The sequence below is a fragment of the Brachyistius frenatus genome, unplaced genomic scaffold (assembly GCF_029030835.1).
Source record: "Brachyistius frenatus isolate BFR_SWC_R1_liver_20210118 unplaced genomic scaffold, ASM2903083v1 Contig_10, whole genome shotgun sequence".
Lineage (NCBI taxonomy): Eukaryota > Metazoa > Chordata > Actinopteri > Embiotocidae > Brachyistius > Brachyistius frenatus.
Window position 1 is genome coordinate 2494005 of NW_027210609.1, and position 20939 is coordinate 2514943.

A 20939-nucleotide genomic window follows, 5' to 3' on the forward strand; every position below is an offset into this window, starting at 1 on the left:
TTAATTGAGTGACCCCAGACACTCAGAGGCTGCAGAGATGGTCAGATCTTTGTTTGGTCACGTTACTAATCAAAGAATTGATCACCGTCTTAAGACATGTCTCACTGAATTTCCACTGACAAAATACATTTTTAATCCAATTAATATTTCAGTTGATATTATGGTTACACATTGCATTTCATTTCCTAACGAATTTGTGTTCTCACACCAGACCTTTGTCATGGCACTTGATGGCTTCTAAAAATGAGAAAAATAGGCTCGATAAAGTAATTTTGCCTCCCAATTGTGGGTCAATCAAGCCTGGAAATGAATGGCATATTTCAAAAACCTCTGCAGCTTCTTAAAGATACATTAAAAAGCGATCTACTTTTATCCCAGACTAATCACATCATTCTACAATTGCTAAAATTAATAATAATTTTAAAAAATTAAAAAAAAAAAAAATCCCTCACTTACCATAATGTGTGTAGATAATCACATCTACTCCGGACTGCACGTGAGAGCCGAGGAGGACGAAACTCACGAGAACTTTCCGTGAAACGGGTGGTGATATGCTGACACCTTGTGGTCAAACATGAGAATTACACACTATGACAAGTGCCCTGCATATGATGCAATGAAGAGACCAAAACAAATATTAACAGCTGTCTAAAACAACAGGAAGTAGTCACCCAAAAAAAATGAACTTTGCACTGCCTCCACCACAGCCAAGAAAGGCAGCCAAGTAGGTTTTGCTGTCATTTGATAATTTAAATTAGCACAGGTTCCGTTTCAAACCGATTAAGTAACTTTACGACGCTCCCTTATCACTACTTTCAACACGACCTTTGCCCCCCCCCCGGTCGTCGCATGCTCACTGCTGAGCTGCAGCATGCTCTGGGTAATAACTAGCGGACTGTGCACGCTCCGACACAGTCACACTGTCAAAGACCTGCTGGTACATTTGCCGAGGTTCGTGGCTCGTAGAAACATGTCGTCGTCGTCTGCTGCTAAACGACCGGTTTCGCTACTGGGAACTATGGCGTTTGGGGGCCGAGCTGACGCCGAACAGAGCCTGGAGATGGTGAAGGCTTTCCTGGGCAGGGGACACAAGCAGCTGGATACGGCCTTCATGTACGTGGATGGAAAGTCGGAGACGGTCATAGGAGGCATGGAGCTTCCTGAAACAGGTATTCTAGAGGCACATATCGGTGACAAACACCAGTACTGGAGAATCTGTGTACCTGGGAGTCTAAAGTGACGTAACTAAGTAAAGTACCTGCTGAATTTTTAGTTGGCAGCCGCTTTGCGTTGTGGGTAACATCTAATGTTTACTATTTATCAAGGCAATGACTTTTCAAGTAAACATTTTTTTTTTTTAGTTTTTACATACTGTAGTTTTCAAATTCATTTATATATAGCTACGTAATACAAGCAGATCAATGATATCAAATCAAGCTCAACCCCTTTAAAACGCTCCTGGCCCATTGTTTGGGAATTTAGGTATCCATGTTCCTAAACTGCACTGGTAGTGAAATACGTTTTCAGAGGTAAAAGTACCATGAAGTAAAATTACTTCATTAAATGTCCTGTATGATTACAAAAAAATTAAAATAAAAAGCACACAAGCAAAATAATTAAAGTACAAATACTGGTTTGGTCCCTCCGACTGATATATTATTATGTATGGCATCATTATATTAATAATAGTTCATTCAACCCTTACTACACACTGACTTTTGGAAAACATCAGAAGAGAAACGGGTTGGAAACCAATGGTTTAATCTTTAAAAAATGTGTTGTATTTTAAAAGCTTATTATATTATTCCAAGTCAAGTCTTCATCCTAAAAGTAACTGAAGCTGGTAAATAAATGCAGCGGAGTAGAAAGTACAATATTTTCCTCTGAAATGCAGCGGTTCGGCAAACTGCACAACTTATGTTGTACACATTCATACAGAGCCTCTGAGATGTGCTGAGACGATGTCTTAACCTGAAAATGACGTACTGTCATTCACTCACAGTAAGCCTAGCTACCAAGGCCAACCCCTGGGACGGGAAGACGCTGAAGCCAGAGAGTGTGCGCTCCCAGCTGGAAATCTCCCTCCAGAGGCTGCGCACCGACTGCGTGGACCTTTTCTACCTCCACGCCCCTGACCACGAAAACCCCATCCAGGATACTCTGAGGGCCTGCAACGAACTCCACAAGGAGGTGCGCAGACCAGGCAATTTATTTTCTATGAGTAAAAACCTCAAAACACGATGTTGAAACATTTTCACGACACACCAAAAGTATCAACTACATATTTGTCCATAGTGTGTGAATTGTAAAACGGTTGATATTGCACCCGTGAGATACTTTATGCTTACGTGACATTATATTAAACTGTGATTTCATGTTAAAATACCACCCTCAGGGAAAATTCAAGGAGCTCGGCCTGTCGAACTATGCATCATGGGAAGTGGCTGAAATTGTGTGCATCTGCAGACATAACAACTGGATCGTTCCCACTGTGTATCAGGTACTATTTCACGTCTTATAGTTAAAAGATATAAGGCAAGGCAAGTTTATTTGTACAGCACATTTCAACAACAAGGCAATTCAAAGTGCTTCACATAAAACCATTAAAAGCATCAAAACATAAGGAAAAGGACTTTTAAAAACAATTAAGAGCCTCATCTCCAATTAATCTTAGAATAAATCAGCTGCTCTACATACGACCATGTTTCACCCCTCTATGTGACTGTTAACATAATCGCAGTTGTTCTAGAAATTCTTGCGATAAAATGTTTGTGCCGCCACATCTGTGGGATTGCAGTAGCAGTCGTCAAGCTGAGAAGGATCAGTAAAGCATCGTTTCATTAGGTGTTCGAGACCTAATGTTTATGTGCTCATTATACTTTCACATGACCTGTTTGACTTTCATTTACATTCCCAGGGAATGTACAATGCCACTACAAGACAGGTGGAAACAGAGCTGCTGCCATGTCTGAGATGCTATGGAATGAGATTCTTTGCGTACAATCCTCTAGCAGGTACCGTATACGTGTTGCTGTGGTACACCTCGCAGTCGCCTTTTAGTTTTTTTTTTCAATTAATACTAAGCTGCTACATATCTCATGTCACGTCCTTATTTTTATTTTTAGCCATGTTAGCAGCATTGCTTTACAGATGCCAACATCAGCTTGACATAATTTAACAACTATTAAAACTGTCATGAAATTTGATCGACATATTTTTTTAGATGATTGAACTTAACTTTAGTAATCCTCTGACTTCCCCCATTTGCGCCACTATGAGGGTAATCATTTTAAGTTGAAGAGAAAAACAGGACACCCAACTATTGTAATACAATGGGGGTGGCACGGTGGTGCAGTGGTTAGCATTCCCATTGAGCTTAAATGTACATTGGGTTTAAGGTAAATTATCAAATCCAAACTGGTGGTGAACATGGTAAACATGATCTGATAAACATCAGCATGTTAGCACAATAACGTTACCATTTTCTGTCTTAAGTCTTGTTTCGACATTAACTGCAAGTTTTACTCAAAATGTGACTAGAATGAAAGCAGTGAGCGCACACATACCTGTTTAACGTGCCGACTTCCTCCTCTGCCAGGTGGCCTTCTGACCGGGAAGTATCATTACCAAGACAAAGATGGCTCTCAGCCTGCAGGACGATTCTTTGGTAACAACTGGGCTGCCGCGTACAGGGACAGGTGAAAGACCGGCACTTTGCTTTTGAATTTTTTTTTCTTCTCCACCAACGATTCTTCTCATGTTGTTGCATGTTTGGGATTTTGTCAACACTGGAAAAGAAAGTAGTAACGACCGTTCTCTTCCTCTGTAAGATACTGGAAGCAAAGTCATTTCCAGGCCATAGAGTTGGTTCTGAAGACCTTGGAGACGGTGTACAGCTCAGAGAAACCCTCCATGACTTCTGCTGCTATACGCTGGATGTACCACCACTCCCAACTCAAGGTACCCACCGTACAGGAATAGCTGCAGTGACATTAGATTCGAGGCTCTTGTGAGTCGTTATTATTATTATGGGGTGTAATAACTGATAACTACTGAGCTAAGTTTGATTTAGTGCCCTTATCTTGCATCATTTAGTCTTTGATCACTATTGCAATGCGGTATTTTTTCAGTGCCATGTTGTTGTTTTTTACACTTGTGTAGGATACAAGTCACTAGTAGGTTTTTTTTCCTGTTATACTTGTATTTACATTTACTGTTTACCCACAGAATTTTAAAATACATCCTTTAGAAATAAAATACTAAGATGCGCATAGCTTTAACTGTATAAACAAAATAAGCACCTCATTAATGGACAGTTGAAGATTTAAGGCTGCTCAAGACTTGTGCATGCTGACAAGTTGTTACTGCCGAAAACCTTTTTACCATCCAAATATCCTCATCAAAACTATATTGTAGCTCCACAATACAATTTTTTACTGTCTACTACAGGGTGATCTTGGCGATGGAGTCGTCATCGGCATGTCAAGCATGGAGCAACTTCAGCAAAACTTGGCTGCCGCAGAGGAGGGTCCTCTGGATCAGAGAGTGGTCGATGCGTTCAATGAAGCCTGGAATCTCGTAGCTCACGAGTGTCCAAACTACTTCAGATGAAGACCCTCAATTTACTGTGGTGATAAAAAAAAATCTCCATTGCAGTCTAATCAAATATCAGAAAACAAATCTGCTACAGCCCTTTTTTCCTTAATTACAAACTTTAATCTTGTTCTTCAAATCTGATGAGTTGTTTTCTTTTGAACACATCAACTGAACACTTTTGGATTACATAATTAGATTTAAGTTACTGTATAAATGTAAAAATGACAATTTCATGTATTTTCAGAGGAAAATAAATTTTTAGGAGTCTGCCTTAAATTTTCTCACATCAACAAAATGTTTTCTTTACATGAATATTAGCCATGAGCTGGGTTGGTGTAACACTATGAACAAGTGGACAACTCAGTTCAAGGCTAAAGAAGAAAATAATCAAAGTAAAAGGACCAGTTTGTGTTTTATAGGTTTAAAAAAAAAGAAAAAGAAACAAAAAAGACAGACAGATGAAAGAGGCACAGACTCCAGGAGCAGCACTGGCAGTCAGGATGAAAGGTTTCAAAATGAATGTCCCTCTGCTGTTAAAGGCAAAAACAAGTGTTTTTTTTTTAAAAAAAATGAATGTGGACAAGATCCTGCACTTGCAGAAATTTCATTCTGCATCGTCCTCATCGTCGTCTTCCTGCTGCATCGGCTCTTCCTTGCCTGCCATGTTCTCAAACTCTCCAGTTTCCGAGTTCCACATACATTTGATCTCCACCTTGAATTCTGCCATTTCAATAGCAAAAAGTTTCTGTGGACAAAAGAAAGGAGCCAATTTGAACCATCAGTCAAATGAAATAGGGTTCTGTATGTTACTGTCAAAATGTTTACATTTATTCAAGAACTCACCAGAATGCGAGCCTGCTCAGGAGTTAACACGTCTCCCTCCTTACAGACCTCATGGTCCTTCAGCAGTGTTACCACTCCTTTCATAACAGAGGATACAAAATGAGACTGTCATGTTTCACTTTCAAATGATGTGAAAAATGATCTTTCAGAGCAGAGAGCTGGTGCACTGAGACCTCATGTTGCTCAGGCCACAGACTTCCATTAATTTAAAAAAAAAACAACAACAACTCAAAAACCCATTCATGAACATGGACATTGTTTTTTTGTTGTTGTTGTTTTTTTTACAGTCAATCCCACATACACTTTCCTGCTGCCATAAAAACAGTTTAGTGCTGCTCATGACGGGGAAAAAAAAAATCCAGGCAGAAATGCATTCATCCCTGCAGAATGTGCTAAAAACTGCAGGGCCTGACATTGAAGATGGAAGTCCTCAGAAAGAACTGCTTGGCCTGGGGATAAACGCCGGTAAGCTTTGAGAAAAGGATTATCACATTGTTTGTTCAGTTTTATTCATGAGATTTATGCACAGCAAGAAAAATACGTGGTTTAAATCGTACCTTTTTTTAGAGCAGTGGGAAGCCCCAACTGCCTCAACTGGGGCTCCATTGAGTGAGGAAACTGTTCAAGAGGTCCCTCATCCAGTGTTAAATCCATCTGTGCCTGGTTGCCTCCGCGAGCATAATCCATCTCTTTGAAATGACTGAAATACCTGCAGTAGAAGACATCACAGTCAACTGATGAATGACGTTTGGAGAATCACTGCAACAGCTGTTTAATTTAGTAGAGCCGTACTTACTCTTGTACTTCATCCTTTGTTTTATTTGTGAATAGCACACCCACTTCTCCACGCAGATACTTGGTGACCTGTTCATTAACAAAGGCAATAAAGAATTAAGATCTCTGTGATACATTTTGGTGGTTATCATTACATTTTCAAATTTAACACCACTATTAAAACCTTGCTTACCTTGTGCAAATTATCTTTGTATTCATCTGTATCTCTTTTTCCCAAAGCAACAACCATGACTTTATTTTTGCCGAAGAAGAATCTGTGATACAAAGACAAAACCAGTCGCTCTGTTGTCAGAGACACTTTTAAGAACTTAAATGCATGATTACGCACTGACAGGTAGAAAGCAAGTGTCCCATGTCATAAAAATACAAACACGCAGAACACTTAAATGCTGCCCTGAATTCAGAGATACGTGCCTCTCAAGATTCACCACAGTCTACTGCAACACACAAGTTCAAGTGTAGGTACTAATGCAGAAATAAAACTTGATGTAAGGACCAACGATAATCAACATGACATGAAGAAGCTCCACATTGATTTACTGTGATTATTATTTCCCCATGTTATAAAGTTATAGCAGAACTTCCACACGCCATTTCTTATTTTTCCCGGTTGGTGATATTGCATCATGATTAAATGTGTTCTTTCAGGAAAGACCATATGCTCCTCATTTAAAATGTTCTCAGAAACTTTTAAACTAATGATACTAATACTACAAGTGATGGGTACCGTGAAGCAGAGTTACTGTTACCTGCTGTGTTTCCAGGCTGTCCTGATGTCTTTCAGCTTGTTGTTCCTCATATTGGCCACGGAGAATATGAACAGGTGTCTGTAAGTGTCCACACATTTCCGTAACTACAGGGAGGAAAAAAAAATAATAATTTGTAGAAGTTTTAAAAGTGAACAGCTACAGTTAACCCAGTTTAACAATGCGATATTTCACCACTGGATGGTGAACAAACACTCACCTCCTCGATTAATTTTTGTTTGGACTCCAGTCCTTTCTTGGCCGTTTTTGTTAAGGAAACTGAGGGGAAAACATGCGAAAATTAGTCGATGTGTTTATCGACGTCAGCCAGCAGTTAAGAGCTACAGCCATGCTAAGAGTAGGTTTAGCTTGTTAAATCACTTCTGGTATATTTTACGGATCAAGAATAAGTCTCCCAAACAAAGAGTCCAGTTTAAAGCTTTAAACAAGTCGATCTGATAGTACGTATTACAAATTAAGCGTTCATTTTCTCACTTTTCTTGTCTCTCTTTGACTTCGGCATGGTTCCCACTCACGATGGCAGAGCAGCAGACGCACACGTGAAGTGAAAGGACCCCAAATGTTTCTGTTTGGTGAAGCTGACCATGTGGTGCCCGACTAAAAAAAAAAAAAAAAAAAAAAAATTAAATAAGGGAAGAACACGTGGACTTTTAAATGGAAGCATTCTCTTACGCTCCAAGTGTTTACACGTATAATAATTGCATAAATTAAGATAAAAGTGATGTTGGCATTGGCAATATTTTAATCAAATATGTGTAATTGGGATGTTTGACCCTGAGCTTGCATATGACATAATTACTTATTTTAGTAGATACATTTTTATCAACAGGAAAATGTTTCGTGGTCTCTTCTGATTGAGCCCACTAACACGATAGGGTGAAACTGCGTTGTATATACAGTCTATGGTTTGAACTGATAGGGATTATGTGCAAATTAAATCGCCAGGGGGCTCCTGAGTCAAAGCAACAGCATGTACTGCAAGTGTACATGGTATTACAGTAGTAAAGAAACCAATTTTTGAATTTACAAATAAATCCATGTTCTGTAAGTCTGTGTTTTAATATGTAAATTGTATTCGGATGGCAAGGGATCTGTGAGTAATTTAGGCACCAGGGCCATTAAATCAATTTCAGTTAGGCTACTTCTTTTTTTAATGGGTGTAATAACAAACCATTATGAAAAACAGTTACAGTACATCCACAGTGATATCATCTTTTACACAAATGATATTGAGTCACTTTTATCCAATCTGCAGGGCTGGGTAAAAGTGACTCGATATAATGGTAATACCAGTGAACAAAGGGGTAAAACAAGACATGTCGAGACAAGACAGGACAAGTCGAGAGAAGAAAAGACAAGGCGAGTCGAAGTAAAATGTAAGGCTGAAGTATAATACACTCACAGAATACAATTATATACAGTTGTTAGAGTCTATAAATCATTAGAGAATAGAATACGGTCTAATAGCTGGAGGCATTAGGTTTTCAGGTATAAAAACAATATGTACATACTCAAATCCATCCCAGGCTCTTGAACAAAATATCTCAAGAACCGCTTTGAGGGGATTCCTACAAATTTGGTACAAACATTGACTTGGTCCCAAATATGAACTGATTAGATGTTGGGGAACAAAGGTCAAAGGTCTCTGTTACCTCACGTTCATCCACTATTTCAAACTGAAAGTCTCGGGAATGCCTCGAAGGATTACTTAAATTGTGACAAAACCATTCATTTGGATTTAAGGATGCCCTACATTTGGGTGCACAGTCAAAGGCCACTGTTACCTCACATTCTCGTGACACAATGCCAAAACTTGGGAACAGAAGGGGATAATGTGAACAAATCTCACATTTGGTCGGACCTGAAATGATGGCACTAATCTTGGGTCTCCACCTTGAAACTGTGGCAGTTGTGTAGATTTTTTGTGTGTGTGTGTGAAACATTCATGTTTTAGAAATTGTGGCTTATTTGCAGCAACATCCATATTTGGAATCACTGTCTCCTGTCATCTTGTTCTATCAGAATTAACTTTCTGAGCCAAGGATGTAAATACATGGATCGCTTCAAAGTTTTCACTCGCATAAACAGCTGTATGAATCTGGACAAACATGGATATCAAGTGCATCTTCTTAATTCCAGTTATTATGAGCAACAATTCATCCAACTAATTGATTGAAAACAAGCAAATAATAAACAATTTAATAAAGTAGCCTACCAAATGTCACGCCTGGATATAAAATGTAAAGCAAAATTAAATGGAACAGTTGTTGTGCAGTCTACTTCATCCTATTAATTAGGCTTATGTCTGCGATCCCACCGTCACCGTGAACGCGTGAGGGAGGGAGAGATATCGAGAGGGAGGTGGGAGGGGCGGATGTAGGTGATAGTGCCGAGTTTAGCACTTTGCAACATGATCCGCGAGGAGGCCGGGCTCTGCGGCGCTGCATCCTGCCTCACCACACCACATGGAGTACTGGATAGAGCCTCGGTAAACAGGGGATGATACAGAAAGAAGGTGGACCGTCTTCTTCTGTCGGCTGGCTATATGAACCCGCATCAACAGCTTCCTGCAAAAGGCAAAGGCGAACACAAGAGATGAGGGAGACGGGAAGTGCTGCCGGTTTTTGCGGTCTGCGTCAAACCTCTCGCTCCTTCAGGAGATGATGCCCTCTGTGCCTCTAAAAGGACTTTTCGGGTTTGTCGATCGCTCGTGAACACCCATGCTGCAGGGGTCCATGTTAATATCTCGGGGTAAACATCCAGCAGGGACAGTGATGGTCCCTCTATCGCCAGCCGCTCAGTCACTCTCAGCATCTGCATTGTAAAGAGAAACTCGTCCTGGGGGAGTTGGATTTTGAAGGAATATGCAGAGATAAAAAACAAACAAAAAACAGTTTTTTTTGTTGTTGTTGTTGTTGTTGCATTCATACAGAACACAGCCATAGCTGGGTTTACCAACATGAACTCAATGTTTTTTTCCGACACTCCGCCCGGTCCGGTCTGCAACGTCCCCACCGGGTCGGGCAGCGCCCTGCGAAATGACCTGGGCTCCAACATCCATGTGCTGAAAACCCTCAACCTGCGATTCCGCTGTTTCCTTGCCAAAGTCCACGAACTGGAGAGGAGAAACAAACTGCTGGAAAGCCAGCTGCAGCAAGCTTTGCGGAAAACGCAATACCGCCACCTTTACGCCCGCGATGTCGCCGTACAGACGGACGGTCCCGAGTCGAGATTGCCGGGCACCATCTGGAGTTTCACCCACGTCCGGAGGCAAGGGGAACGCTTCGAGACCGTGCACGGGCCCGGCGTGACGTGGACGCACCCGGATGGAGTAGGGGTCCAAATTGACACCATCACCCCAGAATTGAGGGCTCTGTATAACGTGCTGGCCAAAGTCAAGAGGGAGAGGGACGAGTACAAGAGAAAGTGAGTGAAGTCATGATGATTGCTCTAATGTAAAGTGCTTGTGTGCTAATGTGATGCTCATATTTTCACCCCAAAACTGACACTTCAGAGCTGCTTTTCATCTCAGGCCAAGACACTTCCAAATTAAGTATTTGCAGAGGAGAGAAATCAATGAATGGTTTTCTTTTCATTAATACTATCCAACCGGAAACGCTGTGGGCCCTTAGGCCATCATCACTGCCCTCACATATCTGCACAGAAATAAGAAAATAGCTAAACACAGACGATCCCTGCAGTGATTTCTCATTAAGCCTTCATTATGGTCCACACTGTAGTCTCCCAATTGCCACAAGACAAATGTTTGACTCATTATGTCACAGTTTATAAGGCAAGAAGTTGTTCTAATGTAGACCTACATTACATCTGGGCACAATATTGCTCTTGAAGATAGACTCACTTTTCTCATGTTAAATGGTTCACATTTAAGCAAAAACAATTAGTCGACAGACAGAGAATTAATCAGGAAAATTGTTCAATGAATTGTTTTGGTCCTTCATATTATCCAATTTGATAATGTGTCACTTTTTCTGTCTACATCAGAGGAAACAAAATATATTTGTGGTTTGGGCTGGTGTCTGTTATTTTATGTTTTCTTACATTTTATAAAACAAAATGGCTAATCAGTCCGTTGCGGAAATAATCCAGAAATAAGGGAATTATGATTTTATTGAGAGTATGACTTGGAGAAGGTATTTTCGTCTACTCCTCACTTTGTAATTTCGAGCTCATCGGTGGGACTTTTCTTACATCCCGTGTGGATGTAGTGGGACAGTATAGCGGAGAGAGATGACAGACATCACAGTGATGGAGTTACACTTGAGGTAGGATTTCACATGAAGCATTTCCTTTTAATAAGACAGAGACTTGAACTGATCCTGTTTCTCTCACACTTCTGAGGAAATTCCTTTGTCTGGCTCTGTCTCCACCAATTGTTATTCCTTTCGTCACATGAATTGTGTTTCCTTGAGGACTCACTGCAGCGTGCCCGGCTGACCTGAACGTCACTGCTGGCTGGCTTGGCTAGCTACCGGCGGGAGACATGCCAAGAGACCGGCTGCTTCTGTCTGCCGTCATGACTCAAACAGAGAGGCATTTTTACAGGCCTCTGTCTGCTCGGTGTGGTCTGCCTATGACGAACACTGACTTCCTTGTGTGCACACTGACTCAGTAACATAAAATGTGTGTGCTCTCCCACTCCTCTGGGAAACTGGATATCCTGTCCAGTCATCCCCTGTAATACCAGCATGTCCTTTTTTGTGCATTTCTGCTGGAGAAGATGGACAGCAGGGACTGGGACAGCAGCCAAATTGAAAACTCCTGCAGCTGTAATTCAAAATACAGATCTCTTGCTCTTTAATTAGGCTGTCGTTAGCAAATATCCAGATAGTGTACTTCACACACTCCTTAAGTGTATATTAGGCCCCCAAATAGTAGCTGTTGAGCTGCTGTAAGGTGGTTTTCTGTACTTTCTTTTTTCCTTTTCCTTTTATGATCATCACAAGTGACAAATAGGATCATTTAATTCTTTTTATATCTGGAAAAATGAGGAAAAAGACACATTTAGCCTATTTTTATTGGCCAATAATCATGGTAATCAATCTCTTCCTGTCTCTCTCTTTCCTTCCTTGCTCTGAGCTCAATAATTGCATCACCACTGAGTTCACTGGCCACTTGCTTTCCTTCTGTCTCCCAGTTGAAATCCTTTTTACTACAGTCACGTTTCAGCCCCATCCCGCCATGCCTTTTCTGTTCGGTGCTCTTTGTGTTCGGCCATTCCTTCAATCCACCCTTCCACAGCCCCTCCACCCCTCTGCTCCACTCTGTGTCATACATACTGCTTTGTAAGGCATCCTCATTCCCGATGGAGGCCCCCCCGATGCTCCCACACTGCCCTCCTGATTTATTAAAAGTTTACGAGTGTGGACACACACATGAGGAGATAGATGGCCAGTTGGCCTGTTTCTGATTCGACCACTGGCATTTGTACCTTGAGGGACTCAGTTGTTTACTCTCTGTCATTTTGCAGTACATCTCTTTCTGATTAAGGAATCCTGGGGCAAAACTGTGCAATTGGTAACACAGATGCTTATGAAGTTGAATTTTGAATTTAGAAGCTGTTTGACTGCATTAAAAGGCTGCAGATTTACAGCAAAAATACTTACCAGGAATATACTGATGATAGATAAAAATGTGTGAACAATTATCAACCAGCTTGCAGACATTGCAATGACAGATAGCTGTAGCATCAGTCATTGCTGTTTTGAAATTTTAATTTAAATTGCATCATCATTTGAAATATGTCAACAGTAAACATAGCTCATTGCCCAAAACCTTTAATAATATTTTCAGTTTAAGAGCCAGAAATATAAACATTTGAATCTACGGGAGGGCTTAATATAGCTAATAAAAGCTAATACTTTACAATACATACTAACAGTATAGTTTAAACATCTGATGTATGTGTTTTAAAAGAAATGAAGTTCATCTTTAATTTGACACATTTTTTAATCCTTCCTTCTGTACATTTGATTATTTTCTTAATATTTATACCATTTTTGGATTGGCTTAATTCCTTTTCTATAAATTATTTTCATTGTGCTACAGTGTTGCGTTATAAACTGCAGGTGTGTCATATAGACCAATCACAGGCTTAGTTTGAGTCATACTGTCACAAAATAGAAGAGGTACAGTTGCTGTTTATTTTCATTCAGCTTGTTACTTAACCGTCTTTAGATAAATGTAATATGACCTGCTCATTGTTACAAAAAAAAAAAAATCATTTGACCTTAATTATATTTCCAAACCAGTTGCTCTCCATTAGACAAAATCCTTTTGGTGTAGAGAACAATCATGTTCTTTCAAAGTATATTTGTAGATCAGGAAAAGCTCTTTAGGAAATTTGGGATTTTATCCACACATGCTCAATTAATCTACCAGATTTTTCACTTTCAGAACATTGCTGTGTTTATTCACTGCTGTCATATGTAATAGTGTCCCTACTAATACATAGCCAGTCTCTCCCTCTGTCTTTTACACACAAGCATACAGCACATACACACACTGTCCCAAGAACAGGCGTCATAAATCAGAAAACCAGCTTATAAAAGTGTCCACTTAGTGCCACAGTGTCTGGACTTCAGGGTTACATACCTCTCACAAAACGACTGTGCAAAGCAAGGTGGGTAAGGTCAATGCCTGTACCCTCATTCTGTCTCGCATCACCACGAAATGTATCACTTGGTGTGTCAGTGAGGCTCTGCTGGTAATTGCCACCAGCATGCGATAGTGCTGAAAAAGCCATGAAAAAAGTGGCTGACATTGATGAACGTATTTGACAGCCGATAACACACTGCTTGTAAATTACGAACAGAAGGTGTTAGCAGCTGCAAATGTGAGCTGTATTTATGTGACCAAAACTGAAATGTGCAAATTCGTTTCAAATTTGCATGTTATATTATTTTTAGCCACTGTGCAAATTACAGCACGAACAGATAGATAAAGACTAAAAGACAGCTGGTATACTTGCAATAGTTTTCAAAGAACTGTATAAATAAAGATATTTATAAGAAAAGAGCACACTATAGAGTTGATATTAGTGTCATAAATGTATGGCAAACAGAGCCGTAGGACGCCGCTATGGAGGTGATAGAAAGGGATGCATAGAGCAGAATCATTTGTAGTATTAAACCCACTTTTTCAGTGCAGTGCCTACTGGTGTTTTAGACATACTTTACTGTAGTGTTAAAGGGCACATCAGTGAAAGGCTGTGCTCCGGTTAGGATTTGAGCCAATCATTGCTCTGGCCACTCCTAATTGGTGGTTTGTTCCATCACTGAACAGGGGCCAAACAACTGTCCTGCTGGATCACAGTGTGGGTGAAACAGGACATATAGACCAGAACAGTCTCTGGGCCTCCAGGGCATGTTCTTCCTGTATGAATAATTCACATGCATCTGAATTTAGCCGTGTGTGAATCAATGCAATGCAAATTTAGTGAAGACACTTTTCTGAGGCTTTGATCTTGGTTCCTTTGCTTAATAGGGGTAAAAGGCAGAGTTGAGCCTCTCTTTTAAAAGTAGGATTCAGGCTTGTCTCCTTAAAGAACTGTGAATAGCGTGAGGTAAACTGTGATTCCAAAGCCGAAGGCTGCGTTGGGTTTCAAATATCATATGTCTTCACATAAAGAGCAACGTGCTGCGCTGACGACCCCTTCAGCCTCTGTCTGTGTTTATGGTGCTGACCTGGCCTGCTCATAATCCAGGCCGTCTATTCAGGAGAGGGATTTTCTCTAAGCCGTCACCTAGCACCAAGGAGCCGACATCCAGCCAGCCCTGCACCACATCCTGGCACGCAGCCGCTGCACTGAACTAGGGCCTCTCCAAGTGGAAGGCCTCCTGCTGCTGAGATACAGAGAGAGAGCTCAGTTCACTAAGACCATTGAGCTCCAGATTATAGTCTATATTGTCTCTGTTTTAGTCCCTGGGCCTCTGGGCCTCTCTGTGTGCTGCGCTTCTCTTGAGTTCACAACATGTTTTTTGTATATTTCCAGGCAAATTGCTCAGTCTAGGATTACAGGCCATCTTCGCTGCAGTTGAAGGTTTAATTTTGTCGGTTTCATCACCTTTACATTCATCGACTTCTGTGGAAACATTAAAAGGCTGCTGACATATCTTATTCCTCCGTGCCGTAGACCTCCGTGGTTGTCCAAAAATACATCAATGAGCCACACTTGCACTGGATGACATTTTCTGAATTACGATGAACATGAGCCCTAAGTTTATTTGGAGTGAATGCCACGTCCACTGTAAACCATAAGCACCGCAATATAAATCTGAGGGGGACCTGAGGTGATTCACAAGCCGGCTGACATGATCTGATACCAGGAAAAATGCAAATAAGGCAAGATGTTTCCATAAAAATGCTAATTAGCCCATGCTGTCAAGAAGCAACATTTAGCGACTTTTCGACTAGACTTTAATGTCTGCTCTCCATTCAAACACCGTGCAAACCTGTGCTGAATGAATAAGTCAGCTGACTTAACCAAAATGCTGGGGCAGGATGCCGAAAAAAGCTGAACACATCTGCAGATTTAAGCAGACTGAACTGTTATCAATTATATATGCTCGACCTTCCCCGCCCCACCCATCCACCCTGCCCAAAAATAAATCTCCTTTATATGAGTTAGAAAAGGAGAAAAGAAGCTCTTTTCTTCAACACAAAATATTTTAGCTTTTTTTTCTAAATATAGGAATCTGAGAAGGCCACATCGCTCTCACAGCTCATAGACATATGAGTTGTGATGTGCGATTTTGAGTATGTAATTGTTTGGCTGCAAAAAGTCACATGCCAAAAAGATTGGGAGCTATTGCACTAGAACACCAAATGTTTAGCACTCTGCAGACCTCAAATAATATCCTGTTTACTTCTGTAAAGATATATATAATCTTTTTAAAAACTACAATGCTCGGGTATTGTAGCAAATGACTGAAAAGGATTTGTTTCCTGTTTTTAAAGATTTACATCTCCGATGGACTGCAGAGCAATAGACAGGGTGGGAAAGAAAGAAAGTGCTGATAGACTGACTAACAAAAATCATTGGTTGCAGTATTTTCATGGAATTCATTTACGATGAGGGAGGAAGAAAGTTGTCCAGGGACACGAACCATTATTAAGACAAGAAACAACAAGGTGAAAAAAAAAAAAGATTAGAAAAAAGGAAATGCATTCTGTAGTTCACCACCCGTGCTTTCCTGTGCCTTTGTTCCCTCCATGCTCACGTCTAGGGCTGCTGCTGTGCTGTGCAGCTGTGGTTGATTATTCATGGGTATCGATACAGCTGAGAGCAGTGGCGCGTTGCCATATTTAAAAGTGCAGGAATGCACCTGTCTTTGGTAAGCACCGACTGCACAGAGAGAACGTACTGGCTGCACAGGAGGTTTACTTGCTTGATGGTTTTGGAAAAGCTCTCGCAGCAGTTGCAGGAAAAGTACAGAAAGGGACGGACAGTTTGTTAAGTCCATAATCATCAGACTCAATGCTTATTTACACCTAGTAATTTAACAGTGTCTTAGCCTTTCTGTTGAGACCTGCTCCGTTTGAATTGCTCCTGCACCTTTGGTAACTGCCTGGATGTGCTGACACAGCATGACGACTTAATAGCCTCTCTATTTCAAAAGCTTGTTATTCTAGAGGAAATGTTGTTTTACCAGGGACGTCTGGAAACAACACACACAATCACATGCACCTCTTCAGACTGTATATAATGTCAGACATGTGCCAGATAGGAGGATGGTATGTGAGAGTCTTGACAGCGGTGTTAAATCTGCCTCAGCACTTCACGCTTGACCTTAACATACAGCAGGACAGTTATGACTTTCCTCTGAGCTCTTTGGAAATCTTAATGTAGTGAGAGATGAAGTGCTTTAATCTCGTGGCAGCCTTTTCATTTTGGCTCTCACAGCGGCAAAAATTACTTTTGCCAAAGACACAAAATATAAATGAAAAATACAATTTGTGAGGTTTAAACTATATGTTTAAAGCTTTATGGTACGGCAAAGGTTTATTTACATTAGTAATGTTAAAAGTTGACCAACATTCACGACCCGTCGTAAAACAAACAGAATGCTGAATTTGTTTATTAAGCTAATAAATATGTATTTGTAATTTATGTATTTATTTTATAAAGACATATTGGGTCTTCAGTATTGTGGTTGGATTTTCAATATGCATTCTTATTAATGCCTCAAATTCATTTGTTCTTTTGGTTCAATTTTATTGGATGAGCAAACAACAGAAACATCATTAACTTGATTGCTGGAGAATCAAGACAATAATGTTTCTGTTATTTGTTTCTGTAGTTTTTGTATATTCACACAGGCTCCATGTAAAAAAATAATCAGTCATTCACCTCACTTGTTCTTTTAGGTCCAGAAACAGGTAACTTAGCCTTTACTGAAAAAAACCCCACATTCATTTGTGTGCAAAGACTCGTGATCACATGTGACCACATGACACGTGATTGTGCAAATGTGAAACGTAATTTGTTCATGAGAAACGAGGTTTTGGAACATTTTCATGCTGTAATGCGTAAAGCCCGTGGAGATTCCCATGTGAAAACGTTTCCACATATTTTCCCTATGTTATTATATGTTCCAACATGTGGTAAACGTGTCATTACATGAGATCGAATGTGTCTCGTGGAAAACATGGGAAGTTAATTTTTTTTCTGTAAGGGAAGGTTCTGTTGGTCCTAAGGTGGCTGATTAACATGTTTTGCATTGCAGTTTGCTACATGTGAAATACAATGGGTTTTTTTTTTGTTAGAGCTGCTTTTAACAGTTATTTTCATTATTGACTATTGTCAATTATTGAATCGACTCGTTGATTAAATGTTTAGTTTATAAAACAGAAAAATCACAATTTGTCTATTACATCTTCTCATCTTGTTTTGCTAACAGTTGAAAACGTGAAGATATTCTGTTCCGACAAAGAAAATTAGCAAACTACTTATTAGAAAATTAAATGATAACCTTCAAATAGAGGACTAGTGTTGCGCTAGCTCAGGGAGTAGAGTTGGCCCTCCATTAATTGCAAGGTCGGTGTTTCAATTTCCAGCTGCTCTTCTCCACATGTGGAGATGCTAAAACAGAATTGTCAGGTCAGTGCATTGTATGATAGTTTGCTGCTTTCAGTGTTGTGTGCTTGTAAAATTCTTTTGATAAAAGTAGTATATGAATACAGTCCATTCTACTTCAGCAGGACCATATAAATCTGTGCTAGATCTGGCTCGCAGCTTGATAAATTTAGTTTGTTGTAAGTAATTAATTAAAACATAATTGTTGTAAAAAAATACAGATTTACTTTTTCTAACTCAAGCTTTTGCAGTTTTATATTCACTCTGTGGGGTTCATCAGGTGTGTGTACCCAGGGGTTCAAAAAATATTTGTCTTGTACTAATGTCTCATAGATTCATTATGTGTCTCACAATTTCACTGTACACACCCTGCAGTGAGGATTTGTGTCAGAAATGAACATCTTTGTCTTCTTTTCTTATAGGATGTCACTCCCTGTGCAGCTCCACCCAAACATGGCCCAGACTTGCTTGTGCTCCTTTTTGAATGCACTTACAAGGAATCTCACAAATCCTTGTCATTTGTCATGCAGAACATCCAGCCAGCTCAAAGGCCCTCTATTATAGGATTGTTGAGACAGCTGTCTGGCTCTCTTTTCTCAAGTGTTTTTACAAGTTAAATCTGTACAGTTTTTGTGCAACTAGACGTCTTTGTGTACGTTAAGACAACATTCAGGAGCTATAGTGACACTATAAGAGGAAGAGAAGTAAAGTAAATCAGTGGGAACATAACAACTTAACAGCAGAGTATTGTGAATGGGGTGGGGTCAGTTTTCAGTGCGCGGTATGAGGACTGCAGAGAAAACTGATTTTGCGCTGTGTCACTCATTCTTCTGCATGCTGCACAAATATAACTCTCTGTTCTGCAAAAACAAAGGAGCTCTTGTTATTTCTCTGAAGAAAAAACAGCAATATAAACAATGTCTAAAAAATAACCAACCAACCAAAAAAAAAATTGTCTGACCAATAGAATCTCACTTTCAGGTGCCTATCAGTAATTATGAAACTCTTGTTGACAAAAACTCTTGTGCCTTTCTGCCAGTTCTTCCCGCAAAGACATTTAACCGTCAACTATTGTGAGCATAAAAAAAACTATTAAGTGTGGGTGTTTTCACTTTGGCAACACCTTTGCATGTCCCTACAGTTTTAAGAATCACTGCCATAATAAAAACATGTTTCTTTGAAAGCAATTATCTTTTTTTTTTCAAGAAACTCTTAGGTAATATCTGTTGCTGATAATTACTTGTAAACACACCTTTATGTTTGCCTGGTTTGCAACAAAACTGACAGCAGCATCCCTCAGGCCAGAAAAAAGAGGGCTAGGTTTGGCTGTGGGAGTTAAGCAATTAGATAATCATTTGCAAAGTGAAAACAAGTTAAGCTCACACCTATATTATTGGGAAAAGTCAGTGTGGCAATATGCACTGTGGGGCCAGGTCAGGACGGAGGATTAGACATGTTTCAACACTGGAACCCCATTTATCTGTCAGTCCATCACTATGGAGGGAGGATCCTCTGGTGTTGTTCCAAACCCTCTATTCAGACAGATGCTTCGATCAGAGTAAAATAGCTCATAATAGTCCTTCATTTTTCCAAAGAACATCAGGAATAAATTGTGTCCAAGCTACATTTTCTTTTAATATTGCCTTGTTGTGCTGCAGCGAGTCTACATTTTTGTTCAGCCTGAACTTGCTTCTCAAAGCTGCTTTAGTGTTCAAATTCATAAAAAAGTTGTTCCATTGAGCGAGGATTTACAGTAGCTTAGATATAGAAGTTTTTGTCTACTAATAAGTCATGAAGATCCCCAGACACAAACAAAGTTTATAGAAGCTTCAATCCTGTTTGAGTGTGTAGATACATACTACTATTGTAAGAGCTTGAATTAAATCTGTAGTTATAAACGCAAATCCACCAAGGTGCATACACACCTGGATTTTAAAGGATATGGGAGATGACAATGATTGTTTTATTTAATCTTACATCAAAAACACATCTATGATTTTATAGGGCACGAGGTAATAAACCTTTGAACCATGTATCTTTGTGCTCAGATAATCTGCCATTCAACCAGCAAAAGGGGATTCGGACAAGCCCTAAATGCACATGCATGTTGGAGTCTGTGCTTAGATCAATAAAATATGAGGTGTGATCCAAAGGTTCAAAGACACCACTTAAAACATCTAAAAACTGTACCAGATTTTGATCAAGGAGCCGTCCCTTTAAAGTAGTCCCTGTGATTTACTGCTCTCAGCTCTCCTGTCACACTTGGGAAGCTTCCTGGGAGTCCTCTTTCGTTAACACGTCAAGCACCATCTACGATTTGCGCTGGATCTCCTTAATAGTGTCAAAATGGCTATCCTTCAGCTCAAAATTCATTCTGGGGAACAGAAAGAACTTGCTGGGAGCCAAATCCTTTGAGTAGAGGTGGTGTCGAGTGATGATTGTGATGTTGTTGTAGGTGCATTGTCATGTTGGAGAAATCAAATGCAATCACTTCACAGTTCAGATCGATTGTGACAAATATTTTCCTTCAGATGTGTCTGAACATCACAGGTGACGAGTGTTGGAGACTGCAGGCTCCTCCACTGTGAAGACCCAACTCTAGTCACCGGTGATGATCCTCAGTAAAAAGTGTGGGTCATTTCTGGGCCTGTTGACCGAGATCCTCGCAGAACTTGACATGATTCTCCTTCTGCTCGGGAGTCAGGAGCCTCGCCAGGAACTTGGTAGTGACGGAGCACAAGTTCACATTGGATGTGAATTTTGAACTGTTCCAAATGACACCTATATGACGTCAGCCATTTCCTGGATTGTCATACTATGATTGGTTTAATTTCTTTGAC

General features: G+C 40.1%; 3 protein-coding genes across 4 annotated transcripts in view; 2 read left to right on the forward strand and 1 right to left on the reverse strand.

Annotated features, from left to right (window-relative positions):
• The first annotated feature begins 708 nt into the window (after positions 1-708).
• Positions 709-5153, forward strand: akr7a3 (aldo-keto reductase family 7, member A3 (aflatoxin aldehyde reductase)). Its single transcript, XM_069690871.1, has 7 exons — positions 709-1169; positions 2003-2190; positions 2396-2500; positions 2918-3014; positions 3599-3698; positions 3831-3960; positions 4450-5153. Exons 1-7 carry the CDS (start codon positions 872-874, stop codon positions 4609-4611), a joined length of 1080 nt encoding a protein of 359 aa, XP_069546972.1. The 5' UTR covers positions 709-871; the 3' UTR covers positions 4612-5153.
• Positions 4996-7544, reverse strand: mrto4 (MRT4 homolog, ribosome maturation factor). Its single transcript, XM_069690872.1, has 8 exons — positions 7476-7544; positions 7201-7259; positions 6984-7087; positions 6407-6488; positions 6236-6303; positions 5997-6148; positions 5440-5516; positions 4996-5341 (listed from the first exon to the last, which is right to left on the reverse strand). Exons 1-8 carry the CDS (start codon positions 7501-7503, stop codon positions 5201-5203), a joined length of 711 nt encoding a protein of 236 aa, XP_069546973.1. The 5' UTR covers positions 7504-7544; the 3' UTR covers positions 4996-5200.
• A 1875-nt stretch (positions 7545-9419) lies between these two features.
• iffo2b (intermediate filament family orphan 2b) overlaps positions 9420-20939 on the forward strand; it is a 28095-nt gene continuing 16575 nt past the window's right edge. For both annotated transcript variants that reach the window (XM_069690863.1, XM_069690864.1), the window contains exon 1: positions 9420-10427. In XM_069690863.1, coding sequence (XP_069546964.1) covers positions 9961-10427 — 467 coding nt within the window. In that variant the 5' untranslated portion in view covers positions 9420-9960. The remainder of the gene's footprint in view (positions 10428-20939) is intronic.